The sequence below is a fragment of the Papio anubis genome, chromosome 9, assembly GCF_008728515.1.
Source record: "Papio anubis isolate 15944 chromosome 9, Panubis1.0, whole genome shotgun sequence".
Lineage (NCBI taxonomy): Eukaryota > Metazoa > Chordata > Mammalia > Primates > Cercopithecidae > Papio > Papio anubis.
Window position 1 is genome coordinate 2,712,232 of NC_044984.1, and position 19,255 is coordinate 2,731,486.

Here is a 19,255-nt window from a genome sequence, read left to right on the forward strand (position 1 = left end):
TGGCTCCCAGCAGGGCTGGACCTCCCCAAAATAAGGCAGCCTGCCCTCCCAGGCCCTGTACTTCCCTGACCTGGCTGTGGAGTCTGTTCTCTGGGAGGAGTGGGTGCTGAGGGGCTTCTCCTCCACCTGCCCCTCCTTTTTGCCTATAGAGGGCCGGTGGCCTGTTCGGCAACCACGTCAGCTACTACCAAAGCGACGGCCGGAGCGCCTTCCCCCAGACCTTCACCACTCAGCGCCCGCTGCACATCAACAAGGCGGGCAGCAGCCAGGGCGACACTGAGTCGCCGTCCCACGAGAAGCTGGTAGACTCCACCTTCACCCCCAGCAGCTACTCGTCCACTGGCTCCAACGCCAACATCAACAATGCCAACAACACCGCCCTGGGTCGCCTCCCTCACCCCGCTGGTTACCCCAGCACAGTCAGCACTGTGGAGGGCCATGGGCCCCTCTTGTCCCCTGCCATCCGGGTGCAGGAGGTGGCGTGGAAGCTCAGCTCCAAAAGGTAAGTGGGAGGCTGGCCACCCCAGGCGGCACACAGGGCCCACGTGTTGCAACCCTCAGGAGACAGTGGAGGAGACGGAGGCCTCGGTCGGCCACTTGCCCCTCAAGCTTCCAGGGGGTCGCTGCCCCAGACTCCAGCAAGAGCAGGAGGCACTGTGCTGTCTCCCAAGTCCTGCCCTTGATCAGACATGGCAGGCTCAGGGCAAGTCAGCAGTGTCCTGCGGCACCGGTTCTCCCTCTCCTCTCCCATGCTCCCTGAGTGGCCCAATGTGATCCTCAGATGTATGCGTTCCGGCTGCACAACAGAAACCATCCTGTCTGCCCTTTACCAAGTCTCTGCCCAAACCTGGCCTTTCTCCCAGCTGAGATGGGAATGGCGTTTCCATTGCTTCCCTGGAGCCCCTTAGCCAGCCTCCCGGGGAGGGCACCCCGCTGTGGGGAGGCGCTGTCTGTAGCACTGGCCCATTCTGCCCAGCACAGGATCATTCCTGGAGGTCTTGACTGCACCTCTTACCCCGACTCACTCTTTTCTCCTCGTCCTCTGATCCCCTGGCCTCTAGGATGCACTGCTATGACATGCTGGATAGTGGGACTTCCCTCCCGCCCTGGGCCCCCGTGGGGTTCCTCCCTGTCTGCATCAGCAGCTCCGGGGTTCCCCCGGTGGGACTGAGAGGACACACCCTGCATGGTGCCTGGCCACGCTTAACGGTGCTGCTCTTCCAGAGTGGGACAGTGGCTCCCAGCAGGCGGCACAGGCCCCCAGCATGCCAGGTTCTTGACATGCCTGCCCTCCAGCTCAGAAAATAATAGAGAAGTGGGAGCTTCTCTCTAAACCCCTGGACAAGTGTCCATCCCAGGAGCAGGCACACCTGCCGCTGGCCTGCCCATCCCTCCAGAGGGCCCATTTTCAAGTGGCTGCATGCAAGCCCATGGGACCCAGGCATTTAATTGTGTCAGACGACAGGCCAGTTTAAAGGACCATCTCCCTGTCTGCTTTCCTTTCTGCAAGGTTGGCTGGTTTTGCCACCCAGAAGCAGCACTGGGGGTGTCCTTCAACTCATGAGGCCTGCACTGCTGCCTTCTGTGCACAGGGCAGTGTGCTCAGCGCTGGATTTTAGGTGCTGGCCTGAAGGGCTGGCTTTGCATAGGAGAGGATCTAATCTAGGCATCTAGTCTTGGGGGCCTGTACCTGTTGTGGGGGCCTCATCCTTCTCTGCAACCTCACCCCCCTGCCACAGCCTTTGAGGACTCAAGTCCTGGGTCCCCACACCCCATTCTCCCCTCTGGCCTCCTGAAGCCTCTGCTTAAGGAGGGCTCCATGTCCGTCTTTAGCATCTCAGGGTGAATTAAATCCCCCCGCCAAGGGCATTTTCATATGAAGCTTTGTCCTCTGTGACATAAGGGGAGAGGGATGTTTAGAGGAGCTGGGGGAGGAGACCCCAGGGGATTTCCTTGTCCCCACAGATACATCTCTCCACATAGCAAAATACATGCAGAGCACCCGGCACAGTGCCCAGCACACAGTCAGTGCTCATGAAATGTCGGTTCCCTCTGCCCACTGCAGTGGGTACAAACACCACACAGGGCATCAAGCCTCAGCTTGGTTAAGAAGAGGAGCATAGCCCACGTCCCAGCTCCCTCGTCCCTGTGTCGCAGCTCAAGGCTAAGGGCAGCTCAGGCCCTCGTTGCTTGTGCTGAGGATGGGCCATCACGTCCTGTGCCCGGTGGCCCCCAAAAGTGCTGTTGCCTGCTTGCTGCTGCTCTGCATCTCCAGCTTCTCCCCCCGTGCCTCACCAAAGCCCACTCCACCTCCCTCCCCTCCCAATCCTCCTGGAGCTCCCGCCTCTCATCTTTCCTTCCACTGCGGGGCGGGTGGCAGTCTGCAGTCCTCCTCTTCCTCGAGAGAGAATTGCTTCTACCCTGCCTGAGATGTTCAGAGCCAGGGCACTGATCTAGCACTCGGCTCTGAGACGATGGACCAGGAGCTTTCCCTGATGCCCTCAGGGGGGTCTGAGGATAAAGTGGGCCCAGCATGCAAGGTCTATAGAAAGCAAGACAGAGGGAGGCACTGAGCTGAGCTCAGATAGGAAAAGGAAGAGCTCGTGATCCAGAGCTAAAGAAGACATGACCCAGTGAACAGAAAACCCTGTCCCAGCAGGGAAAGCCACGCCTGGTGTGGGAGGGTCTGGAGCTCAGGAGGGATTCAGGCTCAGCAGGGACTCAGGCTCACTGCCCTCTGCTCAGGAGAGCAAACCCCTCTAGGCGAGGCTTCCTCTCTGTGTCTTTACCCCAGGGTGCCAGTGTCAGAATCAAGGGCACCATCAAAATAGGATGCCAGGGACTTCTCAGCGATGCCAGATGCCAAAGACGCAGGTGTCATAGCTGGGGGTGAGTGGGAGGCAGCCTCTAAGTCAGGCAGGGCATCTGTCATTCCAATTTCATAGAAAGGGAAACTGAGGTATGAGGTGGACCAATGACTTGGACCAGAGGGTAAGTGAATTGGGGTCAGGACTCAGATCTCCCTGGATCCACAGCAGACATCCTTCTCCCAAACGGGACCCTCACTCTAATCTTAACACTTCCACGGATCCATCGGCAATCACAGGAGAACAAAGCACCAGCAACCGTATGCCTGTTCACCTGTGTGTGCTTGTGTTTGTGCACGTGTGCATGCATGCATGTGTGTGCGTGTGTGCTGCTTTACTTGCTGAAGGAAGGGGAGGAGGTTAGCAGTTCCTCATGTTTTTCTTCATCTTGGATATTGTAGGTGCCACTCCGGGGAGAGCCAGACAGCCATGGTGGGTCCGGAGGAGACGTCTCAGGATGAGACCTATGAAGTGAAGATGAACCATGACGCGGAGGCCTGCAGTGAGCCCAGCCTGCTCTCCACAGACATGTGAGCTCTGCTGCCCTCTGCCGAGGCTGACCCAAGTGTGGGAACAAATCTGGGGAGTCAGGGGAAGGTGCCTGAGATCCCTTCTCTGGGGCTGATTGCAGGAGGAGAGGAGATCATGGAAAAAACATCTGCACCGTATCTCTCATCTCCTCAGTGAAATGGGAGTCCCCATCACACACACACACACACACACACACACACACACACGATGCCCTTTTTAGCTTGGTCTTTCCTCGCCAGGAAAATTTTTGAACATTGTTTTATAAACATTTTAGGCAGTATGACACAGTCATAAATACATTTTCTGGTGAGACTCAGTGCACACATACATCTATTGACAATCACACAAGTGTTTCAAGACACGGCTTATAATAAAGCTGCCCAGAAGAGGGCACTGGTGGCAAAGCCAGGCCTGAGATTTCTTCTCCTTGCTGGAATTCTTGGAGGATTTTAGCTGCAGATCTAGATTCTTTAGAAGGTTGTGACATTCATTTGGTCACTAATGACTAGCCCTTAAAAGCAGGCGCAGCACAGCACAATAGAAACTATCAGAACGCGCCAAATGTCACAAAGGTAAGCACGTGCTGTGAAACACTGGCTTAATGGCCCACAGATGTGTATCTGGGGGTCGCCTTGTGAAACGTCTTAGGACTGTGGGTGACATCCACAGAAGTTTGAGACACATTGTTTCAGAAGCTTTTCTGGCTCTTTTCACCCTCAAAGCCCCATCTCATCTGTTACTTTATTTGTGACTCACAACAGGCCTCTGAGGCAGGCAGGGCATATGTCATTTCAATTTTGTAGAAAGGGAAACTGAGGCATGGGGTTTAAATGCCTGGGTCCCATGGGCTTGCACGCAGACACTTGAAAATGGGCCCCCTGGAGGGATGGGCAGGCCAGCGGCAGGTGTACCTGCTCCTGGGATGGACACTTGTCCAGGGGTTTAGAGAGAAGCTCCTACTTCTCTATTATTTTCTGAGCTGGAGGGCAGGCATGTCAAGAACCTGGCATGCTGGGGGGCTGTGCCGCCTGCTGGGAGCCACTGTCCCACTCTGGAAGAGCAGCACCGTTAAGCGTGGCCAGGCACCATGCAGGGTGTGTCCTCAGCCCCACCGGGGAACCCCGGAGCTGCTGATGCAGACAGGGAGGAGCTTCACGGGGGCCCAGGGCGGGAACGAAGCACTTACTGACCCGTCCCAGCATGTCAGTCTGTTCAGTTCCTGAGAGGACTTTAGAGTGAGGAAGGACTAGCCTTGCAGGCTTTTGAAGACAGGAAAGGTGTGGCTAGAGGTGGTGGGAGGGGGCACCAGGCCCCCAACTATGGGGCTGTGGGGAGAGCGGCAGCCAGGCCAGCACAGCATGTGGCTTCCTGGGGTCCAGTGCTTTCTGCTCAGGAACTGGATGGGAAGAGTAGCAGAAGCGCCTCCTTTTCCCCAGCATAGAAAGAAGAATCCAGTGAGTAAGGAAAAGCACGGAAAGAGTCCCAACCAGCGATTCTTGACAAATCCCTCAACCACCCCATGCCTTTGTGTCCCCATCAGCAAAACGGGGCGGTGGGGGTGACAGGCCTACTTTTCTGACTCAGCAAAACACAGACAATGTAAAACCAGGAGAAATACCTGAAGTTCCTTATGAGATAATATTCTCTAAGGTGATTTTTAGAGAATACAAACAAACGCCGACTGCCTACCCTAGAAATCAGAAGAGCATGTATTATAACCTTTTTTGGTTATTCTAGAGTGCTTGGTGCACCAGGCACTCTGCTAGGTCCTTAAGAACCCAGTCTCCATCCTCAAGGAAATTCCACAAACTAGGAATCTAAGAGGGTCTCAGGAGAGGAAGATAACATGGAGAGTTGCTCACTACCCCCAGAGTGGTACAACCCCCAGGGGTACAGGCGTTCAGCGAAAGTTGAGGGCAGGGTGACCTTAACTGGTACCATGCACAAGGTGAAACGGAAGCTGGGTCTGCAAGAGTGGGGGTGACGCCAGGGGCAGGCCAGAACTTCTTGGGGTGGCAATTCACCAAACCTGTATGTAAGCACAAAGCGGGCATCCCTTCACTAAGGATCAGAGCAAAGTGCTTTCCGGGGTGCAGCTGTCCCCGTGGGCGGCCACTTCTCAGCCTCCAGGAACTAGCCCCAAGAGCTCTCTGTTCCAGGCTGTCCTACCAGGATGACGAAAATCGGCAACTGACGCTCCCAGAGGAGGACAAGAGGGACATCCGGCAATCCCCAAAGAGGGGTTTCCTCCGCTCCGCCTCACTGGGTAAATGCACCCCTCGCTCTCCAGATGTGGCCGGTGGTAACTCCCAAGACAACGCCGGTCAGGTACTCAGGGATGACTGAGAAACCATTGTGGCCTGCCTCAAACCAGCCCCACAGAGTCGGGGGATTTCCAAAGCAAGGAGACAACAATCCAAAGGCAGGGTGTGCAGGGATGAGCCCTGGACAGATGCTTCAGAACACGTCTCAGACCAGGGGAGGGGAGAGGAGGGGTGTCTCGGGCCATAGTTACTGCTCCTGGCACCCCACCAGAGTGTAAACCGTCACAGGCCAGCGTCCTGTTTTCCTGCCCTGATCCTGGCTCTCTGGCTGGCTTTGCAGGTCGAAGGGCCTCCTTCCACCTGGAATGTCTGAAGCGACAGAAGGACCGAGGGGGAGACATCTCTCAGAAGACAGTCCTGCCCTTGCATCTGGTTCATCATCAGGTAGCTCACACTTTTGGACAGGCCACTGTCTCCTGCTAGCAGGCCAGATAGTCCCCGGGGGTGACGGACAAATCCTGAAGACCTCAGTGGGTCTTGCCTGTCTCAGATGGCTGGCACGTCCTGCCCCTGCCCTAAGAGCCATGCCTGCAAGGCTTCGCACTCCTGTGCAGGTGAGAGCCGCAGCAAGGTCTGCAGCATCGTGGGTGGGGGCCTAGGAAGTGCTGGTGCACAGGAGCTCTTTGTGTGATCCTGAGGACCCAGAGCTGTGGTCTCCACCTGAGCTTTCTTCTTAGGCTGCCACAGATGCCACTGACTCCCCTGACACTGGCCTATGCTGCAGGGCATTCAGGAAGATGCACTTGTACCTAGAGATTGAACATACCTGGAAATGGTGCTGCACAAAAGTCCATCCAGTGACATAGAGAAGTGATTAAAGAACCCACCAGCAGCATGGCCATGAGTAGGGAATGACATCCACGGAAAGCAGGTCCAGGGAGATTTTATAAGGAAATGTCTCCTGGCATGGCTGACTCCAGCTGAGACAGTGAAATCCAAGATGCCAGGACCAAACTTACCGTAGTATCTCTGAGCTTCAGTGTCATATGAGGCCAGTCTGTTAACCCCAGGCAAACTGAGGTCAGCTTCAGTGTCATATAAGGCCAGTCTATGAACCCCAGCCAAACTGAGGTCAGCTTCAGTGTCATATGAGGCCAGTCTATGAACCCCAGGCAAACTGAGGTCAGCTTCAGTGTCATATGAGGCCAGTCTATGAACCCCAGCCAAACTGAGGCCTAAACCTGGGTTTCCCAACAGTCTGACCTTTTTAAAGATATACTGTCTTATAGCATGGACCTGTGTTTTAAGTGGACTTATGCTTTGTACCCAGAGGTATTCAACTGCCAATCAAAACTCATAATCAGCATGAGCTGGCCAGTGTGGCCTGGCTGAGTTGATAGTACTTCAGCTCCAAGAAATAAACAGGTTTTCTTAGCCTGTGTGGCGTTGACTTCCACTGGGCTTTCCGAAATAATGAATATGGCCTTACACTTTTCTCAGATTCCCAGGCACCCAGGAGCCCCAGGCTGAGGACCACCATGGGCCGGGGCAGGAGGTGGAAGGATGTGGGGACACTGTGTGTGCTATTTTAAAAGATTTCTAGAAGTCGATTTCACTTATCTGTTCTTGTCGTACTGGTAGGCACGAAACTCTCTTCTTCGTCTCTTTCTCCTCCTGTACTCTGTGACCCTCCAGGTGGGCTTTCCCCACCACGGTGTCGCTTTCTCCCGGGAGCACAGCCCATCAGAGCAGCTCACCCTGCAGAGCTTCTGCCCGGGCAGGTCGTCATGGCAACAGCCAGGCAGGCCTGGTCCCGACCCTCAGGATGCTCAAGAACATTCAGGGACAGAGGGCACACCATGTGAATCAGTTTTTTTTGTTTGGTTGGTTGGTTGGTTTTGTTTTTTTTTTTTTTGAGACAGAGTTTCACTCTTGTTGCCCAGGCTGGAGTGCAATGGCACGATCTCGGCTCACTGCAACCTCCACCTCCTGGGTCCAAGCCATTCTCCTGCCTCAGCCTCCCAAGTAGCTGGGATTACAGGCACACGCCACCATGCCTGGCTAATTTTGTATTTTTAGTAGAGACAGGGTTACTCCATGTTGGTCAGACTGGTCTCGAACTCCCGACCTCAGGTGATCCACCCACCTTGGCCTCTCAAAGTCCTGGGATTGCAGGCATGAGCCACCACGCCCGGCCGTGAATCTTTTAACCACAATACAGCACCAAATTTAACAACGGTTCAAAGACAACCTGAGCTGGAGACTGGCAGGGCATTATGAATGGCCCCATTAACTGTAAGAACTAAAACCACAAATACTGGTTTTCCCAACTCTTTGTGGGGTGCACAGTGCTTCTTCACAGACCTCATTGCACTTGAACCTCACACCCGCCCCACAGCGGGGATGGATAGAGAGCATTTGTTCTCTGGCTTTACAGACATGCAGGCCTCACCCTGCTCTCCATTCTATTGAGGACAAAACCAAGAGCAAGAGAATGCACAGCTGACAGGTGACCAGGCCAGGGCTAAAAGCAGGTTACCACAACTCCACCCAATCCCGGCTTTCAGAAGTTATAGGAGAAGGAGATCACTTCAGACCCAGATGATCCTAAGATGTATTTTGAGATGGTTGAAAGTCATGCCAGGTTGAGAAGGGACCGAGAGGGGGAAACAATGGCATGTGAATGCCAGGCAGGTGGAGCTAGCTGGACGTGGCAGCTGCAAAGCAGTGGTTGCTCAGAAGCAGGGCCCTGCCTTGCTTGGGGTCGGCCACTCCTATTAACTCGCACTCCTTGTGTGTCCACAGGCATTGGCAGTGGCAGGCCTGAGCCCCCTCCTCCAGAGAAGCCATTCCCCTGCCTCATTCCCCAGGCCTTTTGCCACCCCCCCAGCCACACCTGGCAGCCGAGGCTGGCCGCCACAGCCCATCCCCACCCTGCGGCTGGAGGGCGCCGAGTCCAGTGAGAAACTCAACAGCAGCTTCCCGTCCATCCACTGCGGCTCCTGGGCTGAGACCACCCCCGGTGGCGGGGACAGCAGCACCACCCGGAGAGCCCGGCCCGTCTCCCTCATGGTGCCCAGCCAGGCTGGGGCCCCGGGGAGGCAGTTCCACGGCAGTGCCAGCAGCCTGGTAGAAGCGGTAGGTGACTCACAGACGGGCAGGGGCAGAGGCCACGGGCAGCAAGGGGGCTTGGCGTGCGGAGCTGAGAAGGTGGCACCTGGCTCTTGCCAAATTCATTGCAGTCAGTATCTGAGGCGGACAGACCCTCCCTCTCAGGGCTGCACGAGGGCTGGGATGCAGAAAGCCATGACTGCACAAGAGGCTATGGGCTCTCTTGAGGTGAGGCCCACTGCAGAGGGCAACAGAAAGGACTGAGCAACTTATCCTGGCCAGAGGCATCTGTGCTGCAGCTGCTCAACAGGCAAATGTGAGCCTGGCTGCCTTTATACACAGACAGGCAAGATCCGAGGTGCTCAGGCCTGACTGCCCGTGAGAATCACCTGGGGAGCTTTGGAAACCCAGGACAAATTAACCGATGATTGTTAAAGCTCTTCAATGATTTGAATGTACAGCCAGGTTGAGAGCCACTAGTCTAGAACAAGAGAGCTTTCAGTCCCACGGTGCTCTGCCTGGTCAGAGCGTCTAGTGCCATCCTGGTACCACATTATGAGGGACCTTTGACACACTGGAACAAACCCAAAAGAGGATGACCAGGATGGCAAGGTTCCTAGAAACCATGTCCTAGAAGAACCGGTTCAGGGAGTTAGGGAAGAAACCCGGGAGAGGAGGTGACTATGGAGGGTGCAATACACCTCTTACACCTCGAAACGGGTGGAATGGGGAAAGGGTGGCAGGCCGGAGCAGTGAGCCACCAGCAGGCAGATTTCAGCTCACATGAGGAAGACCTTCCCAACAGCTCTTCCAAAATGAGAGGCGCTTGCCTGAAAAATAGTGAGCCCCCCATCATCAGACATAGCCAAGCAGAGACTGTGCTCACCTGGACATCAGGCTGTCGTGCAGGAGGTGGGGAGTTAAACCAGGTGGCTTCCAAGGTTTACCTCTCAAAGTCTGATATTCCTGTGGCCTTGGTCATCCTGCATTCATTTCACAGACCTCCCGTGAGGGCCTACCATGTGCAGGCGCTGTTCTAGGTACAAGGACACAGCTGAGAAACAGAGCTTCTGCTCTCATGAGCTCGCATCATGGTGAGGAAAGACAGATGATAAACACACACATACATAACACATCAGGAAGGTCAGGAGTGCCAAAGAAAAACTACGCAGGGTAAGGAGAGAAGAAGTGGCGTGGGCAAGGAGCAAGACAGACAGATGCCTGGGAGGAGTGAGTGCCAGGCTGCACTCAGCTTCCCCCCACCCCCTGGCTCAGGAGCCGATTTTCCCATAGCCAGGCACTAAGCAGCCGGTGGGGAGGACAGAGAAGTTTGAGGGTCACTGGCTGGCCCTTCCCAGCAGAAGCAAGGCAGGGTCATGCGCCGTGTTTGCACACATACCTCACCCCTAGAAAGGCGGTGGCAGGCAATGGGCAGTGGGCCTGTCTCAGCAGTTTCACCAGGGAGAACGGTTTCTCTGAAAGAATAGTATAAAGGTCCGGTGGGTGTCAGAAGGGAGAGAGGCAGGCTGGGATCTGCTGAGGTAGCAGCAGGGCGGCCTCCCTGGTCCCTCTGAGAGCCAAGCCTACTGTGGGTTTTGTTTTGGTTGTTTTTGAGACAGGGTCTCGCTGTGTCACCCAGGCTGGAGTGTAGTGGTGCAGTCACAGCTCCCTGCAGCTTGTCACTCTGTCACCCAGGCTGGAGTGAGGTGGTACAGTCACACCTCACTGCAGCTTGTCACTCTGTCACCCAGGCTGGAGTGAGGTGGTGCAGTCACAGCTCCCTGCAGCCTGGGGCTGCTGGGGTCAAATGATCCTCCCACCTCAGCCTCTGGCCTTGCTAAGATCACAGGTGTGCATCACCACGCTCAGCTAATTGTTATAAAATTTTTTGTAGAGACAAAGTTTCCCCGTGTTGCCTGGGCCTGGTCTCGAACTCCTGGGCTCAAGCAGTCCTTCTGCCTGGGCTTCCCAAAGTGCTGGGTGACAGGTGTGAGCCACGGTGCTGGGCCATTAGCAAGTCTTTATATATTTGATGACAGTGTTTGACCACCCCAGCCAAAACTTCTCTGGCCTGCACATCCCTAATTCTTTTGGCAGATGCTCCATCTCTACTTGTTCCCTGTGGGTGCCCCTCCCAACACACACAGGGCCACGTGCACAGGCACACTTCCCCGAGTGACCCACCAGATACCCCTGGCTCTAGCCCTCAAGAGAAGAGCTGGGCTCCAGGAATAATGTTCCTTTGGTTCTTCATGGCTCCCACCCCGCTCCTTCAGGTCTTGATTTCTGAAGGACTGGGGCAGTTCGCTCAAGATCCCAAGTTCATCGAGGTCACCACCCAGGAGCTGGCGGACGCCTGCGACATGACCATAGAGGAGATGGAGAGCGCGGCCGACAACATCCTCAGCGGGGGCGCCCCGCAGAGCCCCAATGGCGCCCTCTTACCCTTTGTGAACTGCAGGGACGCGGGGCAGGACCGAGCCGGGGGCGAAGAGGACGCGGGCTGTGCGCGCGCGCGGGGGCGCCTGAGCGAGGAGGAGCTCCAGGACAGCAGGGTCTACGTCAGCAGCCTGTAGTGGGCGCTGCCAGATGCGGGCTTTTTTTATTTGTTTCAATGTTCCTAATGGGTTCGTTTCAGAAGTGCCTCACTGTTCTCGTGACCTGGAGTTAACCGGAACAGCGTCTTCATTCATTTCTGTTGGGACAAGACGCGGAGCCTGGGTGCGCGAGCCGCCCTCCGGGAGGAAGGCGCCCGGCTGCGTCTGCAGAGGCGGGGAGAGGAGGCGGCGAGGGTCCCGGGGCGCGAGGAAGGCGCCTGCCCTCTCCCAGCCCGCAGGCCCCGGGCCCGGCCGCGCCTCTGCGGGGAGAGCACCCCGGCTTCCCGCGCGCCCTCACCCAAAGGACCCTACAGCAAACGGGTGTCTTTCGACTCTGCTTGTAGAAACCATTTGCACATATTCTGTACGAGCCTCGCTGTCTCCCTAGAGCCAGGGTCCCGCGGATTTGGAGAAGGGAGCGGGGCAGGACTTCCAGGAGGACCCCAGCCCGGCCCGGAGAGGGAGGAGGCGGCCGTCAGGGGCGCGGAGCTTTGGGGATGGGCGTCGGGCCGGCCGTGGTGCCGCTCACCCCGACCCGCCCCTGCCCACCTGCGACGGGATCCCCCGACCGGCACGGGCCACGCCGAGCTCCCGGCCAGCCGCCGGCCCGTAGGCAGCGCAAGGGAGGAGCTGCGCCGCCGGGAAGGGGCCGCCGGCTCCGCGCAACCAGGTGGTGCTGAGCTTCCGCTGAGCGCTCTTTTGTTTTGTGGTTTGACACTTTTCTTGACAGCATGTTGCAGTTTCTTTTTGGTTTTGGGTTTTTTATTTTTTATTTTGTTTTCCCAGGGGGAGGGGAGGAAGAAGAGTGTTTACAAAGTCCTGTAGCCCCCTCACCTTTCTGTTTTCACTTTTGCCAATGTACATCCGGTTTGGTTTTCTTGTATTATTTAAACGGTTGTGGTTTCCTTTTTCCACGGAGGTTCAATAGAAGCCGCTGCAGGAGAGTTTTACCAACCATTGTGTTTGCCCAATAATTTGTTATCATTTCCTTAGGTAGCAACCTATTTTTGTTCTGGTTTGGTTCGGTTTTCTCATGGAAAGGTAATTGCAATGCACTTGATGTGGTCTTGCACATGTGGGTGATAGAGTTGGGTTCCTTTTAATGCTGGGTGTACAGGTGGGTTTGGGAGAGGAGCATGCGTGAGAGTCTCCGAGTGTGTGCGACGCGTGTGTGTGTGGTGGGTTGTCTGTGTGCATATGTCCTGCCTATGTATATGCACCCACACCATGTGCCCGTGCACACCAGTGACTACGCAGTCCCCCCTTTCTGGTTTAGCTGTGAGAAGATCTGAATCTGGGGCCATTTGAAAGCAAAAACAAAGCACTGTCTCTGCTTCTGAAATGGGAATCAGTAACTCTCTGCATTTTCTGTCCCACAAGATATGCAAAAACAATGCAATAATATTCATTTAAAAATACAATTGTGAGTTGTGTTGGCATTAAAACTGTATTTTAAAAAAAAAGACACAGAAATTTAAGGGAAAAACACAAGAAGGCATTTTGCTTCACTATATTCCGTGTAATGTTTTATTGCATTGATAATGTTTCTGTTGAAGAAACCGTTATACTTGAATTCAGGTCAGTTTCAGTATTTTTCAAATATTTTTTTAAAACTGAATTGCAATTGTGCCAAGCGAATATAATGAATTGAATTAAGTTGGTTTTCGGATTCACTTCTTGTATATTTTGCTGCATGTAAAGTAAATCATTTTGTATTTGGAGTGTGACAAGCTTTACCTTTGAACTCTTAAGTGCTTTTCTATATGTGGTTGGGGGAAGGGAACAAGTTTTCTTCAGTTTGCACAATGAGCAAAGGTATCACCAGTGTAGTCATTATTCTGCTCTCCACAAACAGGTTTGGACATAACTGTTTTGCATATCTTGTGTTCGCTTCCGTTTCCCTCAGTTTTTCCAAAATCGTTTGCTGGGTATGTTCGTACCGCCTCTTGCTGTGATAGACCAGGACCTATTTTATTCCAGGCTTCACTCTGTCCACTCTGCTCTGGTCATCTGATTTGGTACTTCTCCAAGAACAGCCTTCACTGTTAGGCGTAGGGAGGCGTTCTGACCAGCCCTCAGTCACCGGGCTGGCATCCGCATCCCCCACGGAGGAGGTGGCTGGCTTTGCCTTCACTCCCACCACACAGACTTTTCTCGTTGGCTTCCTTAGGAAAGTGTACACCAACCGGGAGGATAAAATTAAAGTCAGGCTGCTTGGAGGGAGGGGCATCCTCACTTCAGGATTCCGCTCTACCCAGCAAGGACAGCAGGGGCTCGAGAAAGGAACGGGTGAAACCCTGATCCATCTGAAAGTCAACTCTGCGTGCTCCTTTCTCCATCCCTTCCTCACTCTGGAGCAGCCTTTCCTTCAGGCTTGCCCTAATGTTTGGGCTGCTGAGGAGGAGGCCAGGACAGGGGAAGAGGCATCCGGAGATCACAGTGGGGGTGGGAACAGATTTTGTAGGGGCATCTCTGATGCTCACGTATCTCCCTAGAACATCACTCTTTTGGTGCTGTGTCCTTCAAATGTATGTCAACAGTGATGGCTGAAAAGGGACTGCTTTGGGGAAAACTGGACCCAACCATTCCCCCAGAACTGACCCATTAAATCTCTTTCAGTCCTAGTGTTCCCTCAGCCCCTCTTGGCACATATATAAGTAAGCTAGAAATTAAAATAAGGGACAGTCCATTCCTCTACGACAGCTTGCTGGACTGATTCATGAAAAAGTGGAGAAATGTACTTGATACTCCCCGGTTAACACAGTCTAGAAACAGAGTTTCTTTATGGGTATCCACACCCAAGTCATCCGGACTTTCTTGATTCCTTTTCAGTGCCACCAAGGTCCTCTAGAAATTGAGTTTAGGTATCATCCCTTTGTAAAGTTCCGAAGATTTCTACCCGCAGGTACACACGGGCGTTCCCTGTCTAGGACAGGAGGACTGTCCGAGACTGATCTTCCGATCTAGAATAAGACTGGTGTAAAACGCCTGTCATCAGAACAGACTGGCACAAGTAGTGACACCAATGAACCGCATCCACAGTTTTCTGAGTGATGTCTACTCTCCACCTAAAATGGAATTTTCCCCATGACCTTGTAAAACATAATTGTCACATCTTCCATACCCCTCCTGACAGCCCCCAAGTGGCAGGAGAAAACAGCCAGGGGCTAAGGGCCCAAGGGACTTGAAGAAACAGTTTAAGGTCTGCAGTTTGGTCAGCTTAATTCTTTGTCCTCTGACCAGCCCTGCCTCTTTCATTTCCAGACCTTAGAGAATTTTTCCCAGCTTTGATTCAGAAGGTATTATTATAACCCCTTTCCTTCTTCTCAATCCAATAGGTCTCACTCTGGGAAATCCATTCAAAAGAGCAAGGCAATGACTCTCATTCTGTTTCCCAGTTCCAAAGTCCAGGTGCTTATCTGGAGTGAAGCTGCCTGTTTTTTTTCTCCCAGCTTTTCTCCATCCAGTATGTCTCCTGACTGTGCAGCTGAAGACACGGGGGGCAACCTCAGGAAACGCAGCCCTTTCCATGCCCAAGTTCATCTCCTGAGAAATAGGGACACCTTGAAAATGAGGACTTTGGAAGTCACCCAAAGGATGGTGGCTACTTTATGGAGTCCTGAAGAGACACAGCCACCACTCCTAAAGGCAAAGAAGTAGAACAAGAATGTAGGTCAGGGATAGAGTGGAACCCTGGTCATCAGGGTTTTTAGCCTCATCGTGGGAAAGGTGGCAAAGGAGGATGATGGCATCTCCGTCCCTAGAGGCCTAGAATAATTGAAATATCATTGTTGAGGATTTAGAAACAATTCAGCAAAGAGGCCACAACAGGGGCTGCTGACTCCCAGAAGACCTCTTTAAATCCCAGGGGAGGCAAATACTTGCTGATGCAGTCCGGGCCAATTCCACGTTTTAACGAAGACCTGCCTCTGGGGCAGATGTCAGCACAGGGAGGACTGGGAGGAGAATGGAGGCCAGAAAAGGGCATAGTCTGACTCCCTCTGGGTCTCTTCCCAGTTCGTGGAAGGACGTATTCAGCTCACCCACCCACAGTGATCCGTGTGGTGGAGCCGCTGACATCTCAAGGATTTGGGAAGGTGGGAAGAGTACACGTTCCATCTGGGGGTGTTGTCCCAGCCACGTCAGCCTACCTGGCGGGGTGTGAGGGTGTCTGCCGCCCTGTCCCTCTCTGCTGATGTCCCTGCCCTCATGCGGTCCAGGTGCCACCTGACACAGGCTCCTGTGCAAAGGCAGGCAGGGAAGCCCGCACCTCACTCACAGGGAGGCCCTCAACCACCAGAGTCCAGGTTCTCCAGCGGCTACGATTTGAGGAGGTTGAGGGGGAAGATAGGAGGCAGAGAAGAGTCCTACAACTGTCAGGAATGGGGCACCTTTCCCTGTCCCTAAGCAGAGCTTCCTCCTCCCACTGCCCTCCCCGGCCCCAGCTCTCTGTCTTTCCCAACACCTAGTGAGAAAGACGGTGCGTGGAAGGGAGTCCCATGGGGAGATGCTTACACAGCCTCTTTGTGAAGCCACTTCTGGGCTTAACTTCATTCATCAATTCATTTTTACGTCAAAGCGATGAAACTCTTCTTTGTGGAGCCAGATACCAGTATAACAGGTGAATGGGTTTCTGCCACATCTCCACATCACTGTGGGGGATGCTCGAACCACCTCCCTAGGACACACACCTTTAAGGCACAAGGGCTGGGGTTGAGCTCTAGATAAGGGACTTTCCTGCTCCTGCAAGGGTGAGCACTGTATCCACAGACAAGGAGGGCGCAGCAGAGTGGCTCCCTCGGGTGGAAGTAGTACCATCAGAACCTCCTGTTATTATGAGATACATTCTATTTATGTACATTGAGAGAACACTACAATCAACACTTTTACCTGGGATGACTTTAAGAGGTTTGAGCCAAAGTACCTGAAGTGGCAAAGATCCGTGGTCTTTGTGGGGTATTAGAGAAGCGTCCAGGCACTCTAGATCTTGCAGCTGAGTGGATGAAGGGTAACACATCTGTGGAGCACCGAGAGGAGTCAGAGTTAGCATTTTTCATGAAAATTCTCCCACATCTCTACTAAGAATGAGGAGGAAAAGATGAAGACTAAGTAATTACACTGAGGTTTGAAATGTTACATCACCAGAGCCAAGTCCTCTCCCTTCAGATAGGTTACTGGCTGCTACACAGGGACACCCCCACCTTTTCAGGGCATCCCATGCACCCCAATTCTCAGAATCTAAGGAATTTGACTTTGTAGGGATCCCAGAAAGGGCACCATGCCACTTCCCCTGGCGTGAATCAGACATACATTGTACATTCATTTCTAAAATTCACTCATGCACCTCAAACCAAGGTCATTATCAAAAAGCTCTGGGTGGAAGAGCTTGTAGGTTTTTTAAGAGTGGGTCATTTCTATGTGAGGAAATGTAGAAATGGACAGAATGATTCTTATTCACTGTTTGGGTCTGGAGAATTCCCGTTATGGAATTCTTAGAGATCTCAAGTTTATTACCAAGGGAATTAGGAAAAAGAAGTGAGCAGGCACCAGGCCAAGCAGTGACTCCCTTGCCAAGGAACCTGAGGCTGCAGGATTCAGGGACCTCCTTGAGGAAACCTCTCCTGGCCACTGGCCAGGAGAAAAAAGAAGGTTCTCCTATAGAGTGAAAAGAAGCAAAAGAGAGTGGGTCACTGGATCCTGTACATAGCACCCAACCCCAAGACTTCCCAACATGGAGAAACTATACCAATGTTTAAAAGGGGGAAAGGAAAGAACTTGCACATCAAGGGAAGACGATTTGTAAACACACAGTCCTGTGCAAAAAGATCTCCTTCAGGAGGTGTCTCCAGCATCCCAAAGCTGTGCGCACCTCCTCTTTTCCTGCTCAGGCCACCTATGCATCCAGCTGCAGCCCATCCCCACACCTGAAATCCATCTCTTGAATCCCAGCCAGATTATATACCACCCCATTTCCATGTCCTGTCCTGCCCAGAATGCATGCTGTTCTCCCAGAGCCTGATGGGAATGAGGCCTTGCAATGAGGCCATGGGAAACAGAGATGAGCATGTCTGGACAAGTCTGTGATGGTAGTAGATGAGAATAACCCATGGCAAAACACACACGCTCATTAAGAAATAGGGTGACAGATTCCCCATTGGTGAAGCACTGAAAGGTCTATTACTCTCATAATATTGCTGTTTCATTTTAATCCACCAGAGCTACCATGCAAAACTTTCCTCCAGTGAAAGGCTCCAGATAAAGCTCCCCTCTCCTCGTGTCCTCCTGCTCAAACCCACCTTCATCCGCCAAACCAATCTGTATCATGCCTGTTATCAGAGAGGCACAGAAAGATGGGCACTGCCTCCATTGTCACTGTTCCCCACACCCCTACACACCCCCACATCCTCCCCTCCAGGCTCCACGACTTCACAGTCTTACTGTTGTAAATATCATTGTACAGTTTGTAATCCTCAAATAATCCCATTGTCAGAGGCCTCGCCTGATGGCCTTCTCACCCTCGAGAAAGGCCAGGGAATCTAGAAGGGGCAACCCTTCAAGGAGAGCTTCAGGGTCATCTCTGTGTGAGACGCTATTGTATATTCCTGTAAGATTGCATTTTTATCTAAGGAATGATGTTATTTAAAAAACAAACAAAAAACACAAAAAATAAGAATTGCAAATAAATTTCTTAACAATGTCTACATTGGCTTCATTGTATCTTCCCTCTTCCATATTTCTTCCTTTCTCCTGTTTCCTAGAGGTCGCAAAAACAAACTTCACTCAGTTATCTCAATTGTCTGGGATCTCCAAAAGGAAGAAGACTGGAGAGAACACAGGAAATATGAATCCAATGATAATACCTAAGTCCATTCAGCAGTTAATCCATCCCCTATTTCTTCCTTCTCAGGAAAGAGTTGACAGGAAAATGACCAACAGTTAAAAAGGAGACAAAATCAGAGGAATTAAATGGCTAATTCACATGGATTAGACAGGAAGAGCTGTCTCCTAAATTGGTTTTGAAAGAAGGACAGAAGGGAAGAGGGATGGAATGTAGGAGAGCAGAAAGGACGGGGAGACATGATAATATATAAAGTACTATGAGGACTATACAAATGTAAGATTGCTTTTCTTTTTTTGATTACTATAACTTAAACTGACTTCGATAAAGCTTTCAGAATAACCCCTTAACTAAAAATAATTTGTCCCAGAGATTGTGGGAAGATGGCAGAGTAAGGAGCACCAAGAATCCTCCCTGATAGACAACAAATACACTGGCAGAATCTGGTTTGTGTAACTATTAATATTTTGAAACTCTGGAGTCTAATGAAGGTTTGCAACTTTCAGGGGGAGGCTCGGACAGTAAATCAAGGTTAATTTTGGTCAATTCCAGGTCTTAGTACAGTAGCAGCTAATCCACTCTCCTCCCCTAGCCCATTTCTACTCCTGGAAGGGTGGGCACTGCAGAGACAGGCATGAAGAGAGAAGCAGGGTGACTTCCTTGGGTGGAAATAGTACCAGCAGAGCCCATTATTATTATGAGAAAGTACTATTTATCTCATAATACAGACAGCTGAGCACTTTTCCAATACCAGCTTGCACAGCGTGTAGAGGCCAGAGTGGGCTAAAAGTATCCTGTTCTTCAAATTTCAGGGATCTTTGTTCAGGATACTTATTGCTGCTGCTAATCACAGAGGTGCACACACAGAGGTGGGCAGCTACTTTTGTTGCACCTCTCCCCACCGCTGCAAGCCCCTCCACCACCAGCTGAAGTGATTTCCAGATAATTTGAAGAGCCAGTACTCCTCCTCCCCCTTCGCTTTTCTCTCTTTCCTTCTTCGGGAGCCAGACGTTAAAGACTAAGACACTCAAAAGCAACTGCATATAC

General features: G+C 52.5%; 1 protein-coding gene and 1 long non-coding RNA gene across 47 annotated transcripts in view; one reads left to right on the top strand and one right to left on the bottom strand.

Moving 5' to 3' along the window:
- CACNA1C (calcium voltage-gated channel subunit alpha1 C) overlaps positions 1 to 18,069 on the top strand; it is a 729,498-nt gene extending 711,429 nt beyond the window's left edge. For 19 of the 46 annotated variants that reach the window (XM_017946456.3, XM_017946452.3, XM_017946459.3 and 16 more), the window contains 6 exons: positions 150 to 502; positions 3,269 to 3,397; positions 5,558 to 5,664; positions 6,003 to 6,106; positions 8,468 to 8,800; positions 11,050 to 11,349. In XM_017946456.3, coding sequence (XP_017801945.1) covers positions 150 to 502; positions 3,269 to 3,397; positions 5,558 to 5,664; positions 6,003 to 6,106; positions 8,468 to 8,800; positions 11,050 to 11,349 — 1,326 coding nt within the window. Of the gene's footprint in view, positions 1 to 149; positions 503 to 3,268; positions 3,398 to 5,557; positions 5,665 to 6,002; positions 6,107 to 8,467; positions 8,801 to 11,049 lie in introns of all 46 variants that reach the window. The other 27 variants (XM_009217708.4, XM_009217709.4, XM_017946458.3 and 24 more) reach the window with 2 other exon arrangements.
- LOC108581257 lies at positions 498 to 11,311 on the bottom strand. The gene is made up of 3 exons (XR_004176273.1): positions 11,219 to 11,311; positions 9,660 to 10,248; positions 498 to 3,331 (listed from the first exon to the last, which is right to left on the bottom strand). It is a non-coding gene; the product is annotated as an uncharacterized LOC108581257 (long non-coding RNA).
- Positions 18,070 to 19,255: the final 1,186 nt, after the last annotated feature.